Source organism: Nicrophorus vespilloides, unplaced genomic scaffold (genome assembly GCF_001412225.1).
Source record: "Nicrophorus vespilloides isolate i.1.1-1 unplaced genomic scaffold, Nicve_v1.0, whole genome shotgun sequence".
NCBI classification, from domain to species: domain Eukaryota; kingdom Metazoa; phylum Arthropoda; class Insecta; order Coleoptera; family Silphidae; genus Nicrophorus; species Nicrophorus vespilloides.
In genome coordinates this window covers 179495-193973 of record NW_017100107.1, presented here as the reverse complement: position 1 = coordinate 193973, position 14479 = coordinate 179495, and the positions used below count along the sequence as shown (strand labels likewise).

Genomic DNA, 14479 nt, shown 5'->3' with positions numbered 1-14479 from the left:
TTTTTTATGTATAAAACATAAATTATTTGATTTTTTTATTGTTATACAATGAAAATGCAAAGTACATTTCAAAATTTTCTAGTTGCAAAATAAACTCATGATTAAGTCAATCTAAAACAAGTACTTATTACTAATTTCTAATACTTATAATTTATGTTACTTACTATTATCATATGATAGAATCATGTTTTTATTAGAAAAAAGTATTTTTAATGAAAAAATATTCCTAAATTATTTCTAACTATTGGAATTGCTAATGTTCTTTGTAACACTTAATCTATTTTATCTCCAATATGATTATATAATATTATATAACATATGATTATATGTTTTGTATATGTGACTTTTATAATAAATATTATTATTGTTGTTTTATGTACATTTTTTATTGTCAATAAATTATGATTATTAGTTATATTTTTATAAGATGCCCGTATTCTTGAAAGTGCAAATATGAATACATATTTTAAAAAAATGTATCGTATTTATATAAAAATATTGAATGTTTTTCCAAGTGTAAGAGTAAAAAATCAAGACTATATCAATTTAAAATAAAATAAAAAATACAATAAAAAAACTCATAACAGGAAACTTATTTTATTGTTATATAAATTTAAATGAACAATATGTACTTGTATTGTAATTCCTTAAGCACATATATAAATATTTTACATTTAAAATCATCAAATTCAAATATCATTAAAATATTTATATATTCAGAATATCCTTTCGCATTTAAACCCCGCATAGTCCAGATAAAAGGTTCCGCCGACTATTTGAAACAGGACAAATCGAAAAATCAGTGGCAAAACTTCAATTATTTGTAAAATATTATTTGAGTCTTTAATTCGCTCGGGATTTTTTAAGTATCAATGGGTGTGAGTTCATAAAATTAATTGCAACTAGCAAATTTTTATTTGAGGATCCCCCATGGTTTGAAATGGAAAATATCATAGTGCGAAGGGCCACATTAAGAAAGTCGAAGGCCCTAGACACCAATCAGTTTTAGTATTTGAATGCCATAAACAAATTTATATTTGAGCCCCCTACAGATCCGCCCCCACTATTGTTTGGTCCGACACTGCGAAAAACTGAACCACACAAGAAAATATATGACTGCATTAAGAAAAAAAAACGATAATTTCTATAGTAAATCGGGGCTAATCGAAGTCGCACTATGATCCGTGAGGTATTGCTGCAATTTAATGAATGAATAATTCATTTTATTTAAAAACTTTTTCCACAAGTTCCACTATAATATAATAAAATATAAATTTATTTATAAATAAATTATTTTTTAAGAATGAAAAATATAAAGTTTTAAACATAATAGAAAAATAATTACAAACGCTGCAAAATTCATTACGTTTATTGAAACCAAACAAAGCGACTTTGAAAACAAAATACTTTTACAAACCATAACGCAGTGCATAAACCATTTTTGTTGACATATGAATATGGTTGTCTGATCCCATTATTTACATTTTTTTTATAAATAATTTTTTTCATTTTTTCTTTCTTTTCAATTTAATCACTGCGTTTCGGTTCATTTAGTTTACATTCGCTTTATATAAAATAACTGGGGAAAATATTATTTCCACAAAAGCGTACGCATATATTATTATTACTATACACATGCGAATATGCGCGTATGGGTGCGAGTAAAATGGGCCCGCACGTAAAATATAATTTAGTTTTGTTTGTGCAAATATAATATTTCGTTCCAGTTATATTTATTTCTGTTTCTGCTTTTACTGTACACATTTTTTATATAAATATACGAAAAAAAGAATAAATTAATATGTATATATTTCAAAGTATTTTTATTTTCCAATATTTTTTCCAGCAATAATCTGTAAATGTAAGATTATTTCGAGTTTATCGATTATTTTATCAACTAAAAACATAGATTTATATTAAAATAAACATAAATACTAACATTTTTTCTACAAATTGTTTCAATAAATAATAAATAAGGTTAACTAATCAACGGATTATAAGTTTGACTAACTATTATTCCGTGAAAAGTGATTAAAATAAATTTAAATAATATTTAAAGTAAAAATTTGTGTTAAAAGTTTCGAAAGAAAGCAAATTGTTAACAGTTGAAATTAGTGTATTTAAGACCGGTGTAAGAAAATGTTTAAGAAGTTCATTCAAACACATTATTTTAATAGAGTTAAATAAAGAATAAGGAGATGCACTATTCAAATAATAGAGAAAATTGAAGAATTGCAAATAATTCTACAATTGAAACATATACAGCCGTAACATTTCTTTTTTTATTTGAAACCTGGAGATAAATTTAATACGTTAATTAATAACGTAATTCTATATTTAAGGAATTGAAAATATACTCGTGGAAAGATCATTTTCAACATTTGTGGAAACGCGGCGAAGATATCCGCCATATCCTATTGTACTTATGCACAATTGTATGCAAGGCCACTGTGATATCGAAGTGATCGAATCTTAGTTCGCGCCACTAGTTTTTTTTAGATGGAGCTCTAAAATATTTAAAAATACTTCTATAGTGAGCGGCATTTGAGTTACCGAAATACGACAAATTTAATAATAAACAGGATTTTCGTATAAAAACTGTTGAAAATGCAATCTAGAAAAATCTCCGTTCGTAAAGCATTAAATTAATGTTCTTGAATTTGGATGAAGTCATCATTGATGTTGATGGAGAAAGGGTTGAAAGTGCGAAATGTAAGAGGAGGAAAAGGAAGGCTTTTTGATTATTAATTATGGATACTGAAAGCAAGGGCCTATTGAGAGACGCATTTCAATTCCGCAGTGACGCTTTTAATTAAAAGTCATAATTACAAGACACGTGAAATAAACTAGATTATTTCATTCATAAAAAAAGAAAAGAAAATGATAATTAATATAGGTTGGTTATATTGTATGGAAATACAAACTGCACGGAAGGTCTGAACTATAGATAAAAATTACGCAATATTACTAATTGAATTGTTAATATTAATATTACTTTGTATAAATCAAATGAAACATGTACATGTAAATTATTATGTAAGCTATTCAAATACTTATTGACTTAGTTTTGTAAAATTGTTTTGATCAGTGTTTTTGGGAAAATTGACAAACAATATTTTCATATATAATAATCTATTATATAAAGTAAACTTTATTGTATACAATTATTTCAATAATAATGATAATTTGTATGTCAGATAAAAATGATCATAAATTCCAAAGAAAAAAAGTAATAAAAAAATCGTATATTCAATACATTTGCTAATGCGTTATCAACATATTTCATTTTCTATATATAAAGTAAAATTCTTATGTAGTTTAAATACACCCGTAGAAATATTTAAGATATAATGATTATTTGAAACTAAAGCTTTTGAAATGCTGAAAACATTTTCGTCATTATTTGTTAAATTAAGTAGGAAAATAAGATTTTAAGCATCTTTAATTAATTATCTATATAAAGTAATACGTCTTTAGTAAATGTAAATACCTCCAAAGCTGCATGATCTATTCTTGTCTCACTGAGAAAAACTAAAGATTATTCAAGTATTATTATATTCTTTTAACATCGCCTTTAAACATATTATGTTTTTGTTTTAATTTTACTTTAGGGACTACATGTAAGTACCCAAGAGACGCATGTGGCTCACGATTTGCACATTGCCGACCGCTTACCTGGATTATTGTTTAACATCCAATACTAAAATATGGCTCATTGCTTGAAAAAGCTTACCGACCACTACCTTAGTGCATTGATTCGCAAACATTGGTGTGTCAAAATTAGGAAAGAACCTAACTTATCTCGTGTTTTGGACAAAGGACCAAGAATGGAAGAAATCGTTCTTAAAACTATTCTTCTCCTTGCTTAACTCTAAGGATTTAGTTTTCCTAACCATCTTCAGGGCGTACAGATTTTGCCACTGTTTACAGACTTTGTTATGCAAAATGTGTTTGCGTGTCACGTTTGACACATTGATAATCAAACCAGTGATTATCAATGCTCTTTTTAAATTGTATAACGAATGATAATAATTTAATGCATTTTTATAAAAGGGTGATGGTTTTTTGTTTATCAAAGTACCAGAAAAAAATGAGTTTTATGAATAAAGCTGAAAACTGGAGGAGTGGTGAGCGATTTTTTGATGGAATTGGTAATGGATGGCACAATGAAACAATGCGAACGTGTGGTTCACCATTAAACCCTGCAACGGCGATGCCTTTTTTGTTGTTGTTGATTGTTGCTGTTGTTCGGTATTCTGCGATGGATGAAGGGTCGATGGCGGAACGAGAATATATATGTATGTATGGGGTGGCCAAAATTTGCGTGCGAGTTTCGATTGGAGGGTTGGCGTTCGCGAGATTTTATTATCGACGAGGATGGATAGAAAATCGTATATGTATATTATAATTTCATATTGTACGCCAATCAAGGTAATTGGCAATAGCAAGTCAGATAAATTGATAATTGATAATGGTAGGCCGGCGGTTATATTGGATTGATATCCGTTATTATACGCGCACATGGCCTAATGCGAACATCGATCTCCAGCAATCCAATCCATCCGACCAAACCCAAACCCCAACCAACCGCCCACCTCCAACCTCGATGCTCCGGATGAGATCGTCTGGCCCAGCGAAATAACAACGAAAATACAAATGCCAACCATTCCATAACTACGATGGATGAAAAAAAGAGGAGCTATCAAGAGAGACATGTATACAAAGAGTGGGGCGGAGAGAAAAGGATGGAAACAGAAACCACTCGTCTCGTGGAAGCACATGTTCATGTGGCTTTCGAAATTGTTATAGTCATCATATTTTCCGTTGCAATTACCAGCGAAAAGAGTCGATAGGAAATAGATATGTCTCGATGCCAACGGATGGATGCTTCTGGACGAGACAACAGAACGAGGAAGGGCTTATATAATGGGACGGCTTTTTGGAACCTAATAACAAACTCGATTCCTTGCTTTTCTTCTAAAGAAAATATTGATGATGCAAGGAAAGAATAAAACTTCCTTACTTGGGTTTGTCTGTTTTTAAGCATCGATGCTTTCATAAATAATCTAAGCGAAAACATGACCGCCAATAGATTTTATATATGTATTTATTTTGTATATACAACAAACTCTCCTATAATACTATAGGTTCATAGAATATGTCTTGTTGTGTTACATGAGACCCAGAACCATGCAAGCAACTTAATTTTTATAAATAAAATATAGCAAAAAACATACAACGTATTGCTGTGCAACTATTTTATCGTATATTTTACGAAGATTTTCACAAATGATTTTAACGCATTAAAGCGAAACCGTACTGTATTAAGTTTAAAAAAATATTTAAATACTAAACATGACTATAAAAAGAAACTTAATTATTTGTTTAATTAAAAAAATAACATTTCGTGTTAAAATGTCTTCAAGAAATATAATAAAGTATGGTAAATCCGAATACACTTAAAGCTGAATTCTAAAAACTTAATACAAGAAATAAAAGTACAAAAAAATAGATGTATTAATTCAAGCTATAGATACGATAAAAGTAAGTTTTAGTAAGGTTGGAAATTATTTTGATTTGTATCAAAATTAATTGATCATTAAGTGAACAGTTACAAATAAAAAGTTAAAACGTATACAAATATCTCACATATAAAAATAAATAAATATATTTTTTATTAATCAAACAATTTAGAATAAAAAAAACAAATATATATATATACAGGGTTATTGACCGCAGTATTTTCGTCTATCATTTAATTGGTTTAAAATATGAATTAAATATAAATTCGAAATTCAGTTTAAATCGTTTTTACCGGTAATGAAAAACCGTTTTTTTTTCAAAATCCCTACAACAGTCAAAGAAAAAAAATGTAAAAACTCGATATTATTCCGTTTTTCCACCATCATCATTTTACAGGTTGTATTATACTCATTGTATGCAAATGACGGAAGTCTGACCTGACGTATATAAACTGGAAAATTGATTGTCGGCATTCTTCCAGTAGTGACCGGCGACGACATGGCTCTACTTTTGAAAAAACTGGCTACAAATTTCTGCCATGCCATGAACACGCTGCACGGTAAATTAATTAATATTTGCGTTTCGACGAAATACTTGGAATACTTGCAGATCCACGGGTCGAGGATTGGTTTCTGATGAGGTCGCTGTGGTCAATAGTCGGCATATCTTTACTCTATTTGTACGTGATCCTCGACATCGGACCCAAATTCATGAAGAACCGCAAACCTTTCAACATCGACAAGCTAATGATCTTCTACAATGCAGCGCAGATAGCAGCTTGCACCTACATAGTAGTAGAGGTACAACATCACAAGATCATGTAACATAACTACAAGTCATTTATATCCAAAACTTTCCAGGGATGCAGAAGCGCTTTGGTTAACTATGACTTCTTATGCGCTCCGGTGGATTACTCCAATTCACCTCAGGCTATACACGTTGCTCGCATTGTTTGGTTTTACTTCATTGTTAAGATAACAGACCTCTTGGACACGGTAAGTTATTTAACGGCATTAACTATTATACTGGTAGACAATAAAACTATAACTTTATCAATTATTTCCCTACGCATATCATTCAGCATTTAGAAACATATGAAATTGATACACATTGGAAGCAGTTAAAAATTTGAAAATAGCTTTTTTTAACGGCGATAACTATAAAACTGGCGGACATAATTAAAAGGTGGACAGTGAAATTACATATTGGACACAAAGTGTACGAACGAAAGAAAAATAATGCGGCAATATATCGTTCTCCACCCCACCAGTAAAGGTCGACCGTTAAAAGCATTAATTCCGTGGGTTTGATTAAAAGCTTTGAAAAGATTACGATCCATTTTTATAGCGGCTTTTAATAAACCGTGCAATAATTGTCTTTTTTTTTGTTCATTGACTTAGGTATTCTTCATATTAAGGAAGAAGGAAAATCAGGTGAGCTTCCTTCATGTCTACCATCATTGGGGTATGGTTGCTCTCTCTTGGATTTTCACCAAATTCGTACCCGGAGGTTACATCATGTACATCATTGTCATAAACAGCTTCGTACACATCATTATGTACGGATATTACTTGTTGACTGCTTACAACCCAGAATTCAAGAAGAGCATTTGGTGGAAGAAGCACATCACTCAACTTCAATTGGTAAGTTAAGAATTTTACTTAGAAATAACATTTATATTAAAACTTTGATAAACTTAATAAATTATTTAAAGAATTAATTAATTTTAAAAATTACGTATTATACTCGAGTATTCATCGAAAATACAATATTTCGAATCATTTGTTTATTAAAAATTAAGTACCACATTTGATTTAGTTATGAATTTTAGATAAAAATAATATTATTTATATAAACAATTTTGTTAAATTAGATAAAAAATCAATTGTATGACTTTTTACTTAAAATACTTAAGATTTATAGCATTAAGATTTTTACACAAAAATATCATTTTCATATAGTAAAAATAACACTATATTATCTAAAGTTTGTCCTGAAATATCATAATAAATTAGAAAATTAATAGCGTTAAAAGTTTTTTAATGCGTATTATATCGAGTATCGTCTTTTGCACAAAAAAGTTGAAAATTCTTTTATTTTTCCTGAAAACAAATTTGATTTAATAATTTGAAATTTATCATTAATAGAAAGTTTATAGTCGAATACAATAACAATTTTCTTGAAATTACTAAATAACTTGTCACTAAATCTTTTAATAAAAAAGTTAAACGTAAGTCAAGAAAACGTTACATTTATTTAGGAAGCTTATGACCATGTTAATATAACTCGTATTTCTTATGACTCTTTTTCTGTTTCCAGCTGCAATTCGGAATTCTGCTTGCTCAGCATCTGCAGATGCTGGCGTTTCAACCAAACTGCCCCGTGCCAACATTCTTATTCTTCATCCTCATTCCACAGAACCTCACAATATTTTCCCTCTTCGCAGATTTTTACTTCAAAGCCTATATTAAACCCAATCTGAAGATTCGGGAACAATAATGGATATACCTTCGTAAACTCATATTTATATTTATTTCATATATTCAACGACAACCAAAACTATAATGTTAATAACTAATTGTTAATAAACTTAAAATTAATTTCAAACATTCCATTTATATAATTGAAAACTACATTTTTCCATGCAACTCAAATGGATTATAACGTAAGTGTTTTACATTATGTTATAATCCTGACCTATGAAACAATTGATTTAAATAGGTCAAATATATTATAAAGTACAGAATGAACGTCATGTTTTAACGGTCTAGTCATTGTCAATAATAAATTTATTAATGTAACTTTGCACCTAATATTATAATATTAATTACCGTATTTCACCAAGTATAAGATGCTCCCATGTGATGTATAAGATGAAACAATAGTCGTGTTTGTGGAAATGACTGTTATGTTTTTCTGTGCTTTGTAAAATACATGTTAATTGGTAATTTATATGAACGGTAATAGTATGAATAGGGGTTATTAGACTGAAATTTATTGAAATTTATGTATAGATCGACCGAATACAAATAATGGAAATTTAAATATAATTAACACTGAAGAAAGTCAGAGTGACATTGCTTAGTTTTGTTCGTGTATATGCATTTATATCAAATTACATTGTAATTATTAATTTTTTTCAAAGTTTCAAACTTTATTCAGTAATTGTTATTTTTCTTAGTAGTCTTTGTTAATAATGTTTTCTAGTAAATAAAATACATTGGACAGGAATTTGTATTTATTATTTTTTGTTTATTGAAAAATAAATGGTCTGTTTGAGAATCAATACATTGTGCGACATGGATAAGAAAGAAGAAAAATCTAATATTATAAGATCAAGTTACGCCATGTTTAGGCTCATGAAATAACAAGGCGTCTGATTACGGGTGTATCAAATGTATTTTTTCGAGCTTGTAGAAAAGGCAGTGATTATTTCTTAAATTTCTTCTGATAAATAAAAAATACACAATAATTGTGTTTATAAATGTTATAAAAAAATTAAATGCAGATCTCGTTTAGAGCTTGCTCAATTAAAGCTGATTCAATAAAACTATGTCAAAACTGTAATATTAGCTTATATATTTACTACATATTAAAGCAGCGTTTAACAAAAGATAACAGCAGTTCGCAACGAATTAAAAATTTAACTCGATCCATAGGTTAATATATTTTTTTTAACTATTTGTTAACCTGGCGCTTGTCAATTATGAACGTATCATAAACGCTAAACGATCTTCAATTATTAAATATATTTAACACCAACAGGTATTTAAGATATACCAATTTTTAAGTGACATATAAGCAGTGGCACTCGTGGGCCTTGGTAGCAGTTAATTAGATCACTCAACTCACCTTTAATTATAATTTAAATAAATAAAATAGGCTGACGAAAGGTAAAATTAATTTAAATATTATTGTATGTCAATTCTTTTTCACATATTGATTGTGGGCCCCAAAATACCATGTTGGTCCCAAAAAAGTTTTATGTGCCTAATTGATAGAACGGACATTTACATACTATAGAATCTTAGTATACAGTGTTAATTAGATCAAGGGGAAGCGTTGGTTGTCAGCAATGTTAGCAACTTAATAACAAAATATGAATTGTTCAATTTTAATGCAAAAAAATTCTGTGAGCTCAAAAAGAATCGTGTGTCCTGGGAACTATCCAGGTTAATAGTCAGTAGCAATTGAACTGAGGACTGCAATTGCTTAGGAGTCTACTGCGGGTTGATATAAAACATTGAATAAACTACAGACACGTCTAAATGTTAAAGATGTCATAAATATTCAAGTAGTCATTCAATGGGGGATATAATATTTATATTGCATTTCTCTGTTCATTTAAAAAAAATATAATTATTAAAAATGTACTATATAGTTTTATTAATTAGGATTATTTAAAATATTGAAAACGAAATCAATTAATTGTTTGATAAATATGAAATAATTTGTTAATCATTGAATTAATTTTAATCTGTATTGAACGCATTATGATTTCCGTTTTAATAAGAAACCAGCCTCATTTCAACTCCTAATGTCCTTATAATCATGTCCCTTTTTTGTATTAAGTTTGTAAAAATTCATTTTTTCACATTCTAAAAATATATTATTGCAAAATTATTTTATAAATTAGTCATAAGTTTTTTGTATGATAAAATACGATATTTTTTAATTAACAAAAATATATACAAGTACTTCTTACTTTACGACCGAGCATGGTAAAATTCTAAAAATTTTGAAACAAACTTCAAATTTATTCATATGGCCACACTCGATTGGTTGTATGTGCGAGTGGTCGTTAAGCACTAGCTGTATATAGTTTTGTGTCTTTACAAATGAGTCTTAAACTATACTAATGATAATTAATTTTGAATTGTATCTTCTTCTTAAAAATATTGTTTATTTTCTGATTAAATTCAAATTATTTTTCTTTAATTTTAACATCTAAAATTATAATGTGTGTGTTTGATGTTTTGTCTAGTGGTGAAGAAATACTAATTGAATCATCCATGAGTAAAGTTTGTAATGGTGTGAGGTAAATAAAATAATAGGATGTAATAGTTTCAGATGGGAAAAGGGATGAACACTCCGTAAATATTGACTGTGCACGAAGTTTCGGTGCATTGTAATTATTGAAGAGGTTCGGGATGGAAAAGTCGTCCCTTCGTGGGGAACGAATGAAATATGCATCACACCACGTGGCATTTTAGGATACGAACACGTAGATAGATAGATAGAGAGAGAGAGTAAGTTTGAGTTAAATTTGACTTACGTGTTAAGCTCCAGATCGAGTCGAAACTTGTGGTTGAAGGCCTTAATGAGAAGCGAGGTGCGGTGGAAGTGTTTACCAGTCTGAAACAATAATACACTCGAATTACAAGCAGGAATTACATGTTACTTCCTCACATCCCATCACTCCTTCCGGTCCAACTTCCGGGAAGCGCAGATCCGCGAAATTATTCACATCGACCGTCCGTCCGTTAGCCACGAAATCGGCAACAATTTAACAGTATTACCGAGGCCGGAAGTTGGTGTTTGCATCCACCAAAACTTTCCGACATCAAGTCACGCATCCAAAATCACAGCAAAATCTAATGCCTATCACGACTAGAAAACCATTTTTTTCAATTTGTCAACGTGTCAAATTTCTTGTCTCTCCTTTCCATTATTTATCCAAACACGCGTCTCCCCACACCCCCTCCTATTGCAAGAATCCAATAAATTTCCGTCTGTCAATTCACCCTGCTGTTATGTTATTTTTTTTTCTTCCACTCGTACATATCCTCCCCTTCTTTCGGTTATTATTTATTTAGGACGATTCAATTTGTCCCGACTCATATCTAAACTTGTTACCGTTCTAATCGAGTTTCTGTTACAGGAAAAGCAATAGAAAAGAAGGCGACAGGGCAGGAGGGGAATTCACGAGTTTCCTTGGTGGTCAAACTCCGTACAAACTGCAATGCTTTAATGAAGTCCCATAATTAGTTGGCCTGGCACGGAATGGGATTTATGGATGGCGGATGGACGTTAGCTGTTGTGTGGGAGTGGACTGGAAATGCCTTTTCTGAGTAGCTGTAATTCATCCAGTTATGAATCAGCAAAGTGCTGGGCGTGAACAGGCCGGTCGCATGCAGACGGAAAGCCCCGGCATGGAATTACCAAGTGAATAAAACGGTCTTATTTCACGAAATTGAAATGAGATTGTTCAACAGGTTTTTTTTTGCTGGGGATGTGACGATGATTATGATGATAGTGATGAGTCTCTGCTTCTGCTGCTGCCACTGATACTGTTGCTGATGATACTGGAGTAAATGTAAATCCGTAAGCCGGTTGATGGCCGTGGTTAATAAATACATATCCATCCGTTCCCCAGAGCAGATCTCCGTGGATATGAATATGAATGCGGAATTAGCGGCAGCACCTCGACGACAATGCAAACATTGATGCATTAAATCGCTTAATTACGAATTCAGACAACCTCGAATTCTAGCTCTCAAATACACACGTGCATTTACATCCAGACACACTCTGAATATCTCCAACCACGTTCTTGATATACATTGCATATACTAGCAAGAATAATATATCTAAATCGACAATGATGTTTTCGCATATAATCTTCAGTTACTGCAGTTCATTTACTCAAATATTCTAAATTGTTTAACCTCTTAACGCCGGAATTAATTGACTTAAATTTAATTCGTTTTGTACAAAACTTGCATATTAATTATCAACAACTGTTAACTCTTCTTGCTATACTTAGCGTATATATTTTAAGATAAGATTGAACTAAATATGCTCCACCCGACCATTGCTCGAAAAATATTGTTCTGTCCTGCACACTGTAAATGTAATGTGAAGACATAAAAATACGATCAGTATTTCAATAGTTGTTATTGAGATTCACATAGACAACAATGATTTTGTTTTTATTTTTTTGATATGAAATGAAAAAGTTTTTTATTAAAAATAACTGATTGTACCAGTTTCCTTACGATGAAGAAATATGAATTATTTACTTTGTAAAATAAAAAATCTTAATATTAAATAGACAAATATAATTTTTTGATATATGAAATAAACTTTATATTTTGAATTGAATAAAAAATCATGTTATTATCATTATCTAGTATGCACTTTGACGTACTTATTATATTCTATAAATACAAGAAATATCTGGATTAACAGTTATTATAGTTAAACTCATATATAAAACTATATATAAAAATGACAAAATAAAAAATATATAGAAATATTTATTATTCCACATTATATAAAAGGAAATTAGATTTGACATTATTTATTTAAATATAATAGCTTATTCAATTAAATAATAAAAAAATATGTTAGAATAATCTTATATAAATTTCCTATTTCTTGCCTAAATTTAGTAGAATTTATAATAAGAAATGTTTGTTTCTTGTAGTTATTAGCTTTGTGCTATGGTTTTACTGTTTATATTACTTTCAGCTTCAAATTGGAATTTAAGTTGACAGATTGTTATGAAAGTCTAGGATTTAACAATATTTTCTTAGCATTTGATAGATTAAGTAATAAGCTAAAATGGGTATTCTTTATATTATATTATGTTATGATACATCAAAATTGATTATGTTAAGAATTCCCGGGAATTTATAGAATTTGAATTTCCCGTTTGCACATTTATAGTTATCTATTTTGAAGGTTTTGTGACTTATAATAAAGTAATTCAACTAAAGTATTTGTTTTAATTTTGTAGTTAGTATGTAGTTTATATCTTAGTTTAATTGTGAAATTTTTAAACTAACCCTTTTTTGACTAACATCATAAACACAGATATATAGTTTTTGTAGATTTTTTATCTCATTTTACTGTTTTTTTTTATTTCTCGGGATTCCCGGTAAAGATCATTTCAAGTTTCCTGTTTATCGGGGACAAAAGAAGCTCATTGTTTTTTTTTTTCAGAAATTACTCATCTGCATTATTCTAAAAAAAGTTTCTTAAAATAAATATTACTTATTAACTGGTTAAAAATCAATTAACATATAGATTTAAATACTCATGTTTTCATTTATATACGTGTATAAACTATAGCAGATATTAATTATTGAAAATACTGCAAATTATAGTTGCCATGTGTGTGTTTGAGACAAACGTGTTAGAATAGAAATAAAAATAAAACGTTACAGAATGAGAATCACAACAAAGTGGTTTTCTGAGTTTCATCCAATTTCCCGGGAAATCCAGTTAATTGAAACTATAACGACCGTTGCCGCCAAGATATGTGAACAGGTTGCGGAAGCCAGGTTGGGGAATCTCCTCCACCCTTTACATCCCACCCAACACAACGTCACCCCTTTTCCAGGGCCTCACGAACCCCCGCAAGGCCCGATACCGTTAGACGTTTTCAATTTCCGGACATCGTTTAAACGTACTCAACAGCTGGAACGTGGATAAAGCACCGAATCATTTCCATCAATTGGAAAATCGTTGCCATATCCGCTACAATTTCACGAAAACGTCACACCCTTCGATATACGCCTTCGTCTCTTCCTCATCCTCTACTTATTTTTTTTGTTGGATTACGCCGCTCCCAGGAAAGATCCGAATTTATAAACCCACATCCAACGAGTTTAACAAAATAAAAAAATAAGATGAAGAAATCCAACATTCACACTTTTATATGCAAGTAAAGTATTTTTTTTGCAAAGACCGGATGAGCGAGGAAAGTATTTATTACCGGCGTCGACGTGCAAACCAGAAGTGACTAAGAGAAACTTTCGCGCCTCTAATTCTTCCGGTCGGATGAAATTTCGTTTCCGAAGGCCAATAAATCCGCCGCTTCATAATCCCAAGACCACGAAACTGTAAATTATATTCGCCCAAACTTCTCGCCAGTATTAACATGTTATGGAGATTGATCACCGACAGCGATTCCAAGTTTTATATTTATCCAAGAGAAAAATATTCTATT

At 30.2% G+C, this 14479-nt stretch overlaps 2 protein-coding genes across 5 annotated transcripts in view; one reads left to right on the top strand and one right to left on the bottom strand.

The window, feature by feature from the left end:
* The window catches only part of LOC108568316 (disintegrin and metalloproteinase domain-containing protein 11), a 127106-nt gene that overhangs the window by 34333 nt on the left and 78294 nt on the right, over window positions 1-14479 (bottom strand). For all 4 annotated transcript variants that reach the window (XM_017929319.1, XM_017929318.1, XM_017929320.1 and 1 more), the window contains exon 4: window positions 10799-10878. In XM_017929319.1, the coding sequence (XP_017784808.1) occupies window positions 10799-10878 (80 nt within the window). The remainder of the gene's footprint in view (window positions 1-10798; window positions 10879-14479) is intronic.
* LOC108568317 (elongation of very long chain fatty acids protein 4-like) lies at window positions 5885-8143 on the top strand. The gene is made up of 5 exons (XM_017929323.1): window positions 5885-6082; window positions 6133-6323; window positions 6384-6518; window positions 6924-7166; window positions 7843-8143. The coding sequence occupies exons 1-5, from the start codon at window positions 6022-6024 to the stop codon at window positions 8020-8022; spliced, it is 810 nt and encodes a 269-aa protein (XP_017784812.1). The 5' UTR covers window positions 5885-6021; the 3' UTR covers window positions 8023-8143.

Coding starts and splice junctions, on each gene's coding strand:
- LOC108568317 (XM_017929323.1), top strand. CDS start 6,022: ATGGCTCTACTTTTGAAAAAACTGGCTACAAATTTCTGCCATGCCATG. Junction 6,083..6,132: donor TGCCATGAACACGCTGCACG/GTAAATTAATTA, acceptor GAATACTTGCAG/ATCCACGGGTCGAGGATTGG. Junction 7,167..7,842: donor ACATCACTCAACTTCAATTG/GTAAGTTAAGAA, acceptor TTCTGTTTCCAG/CTGCAATTCGGAATTCTGCT.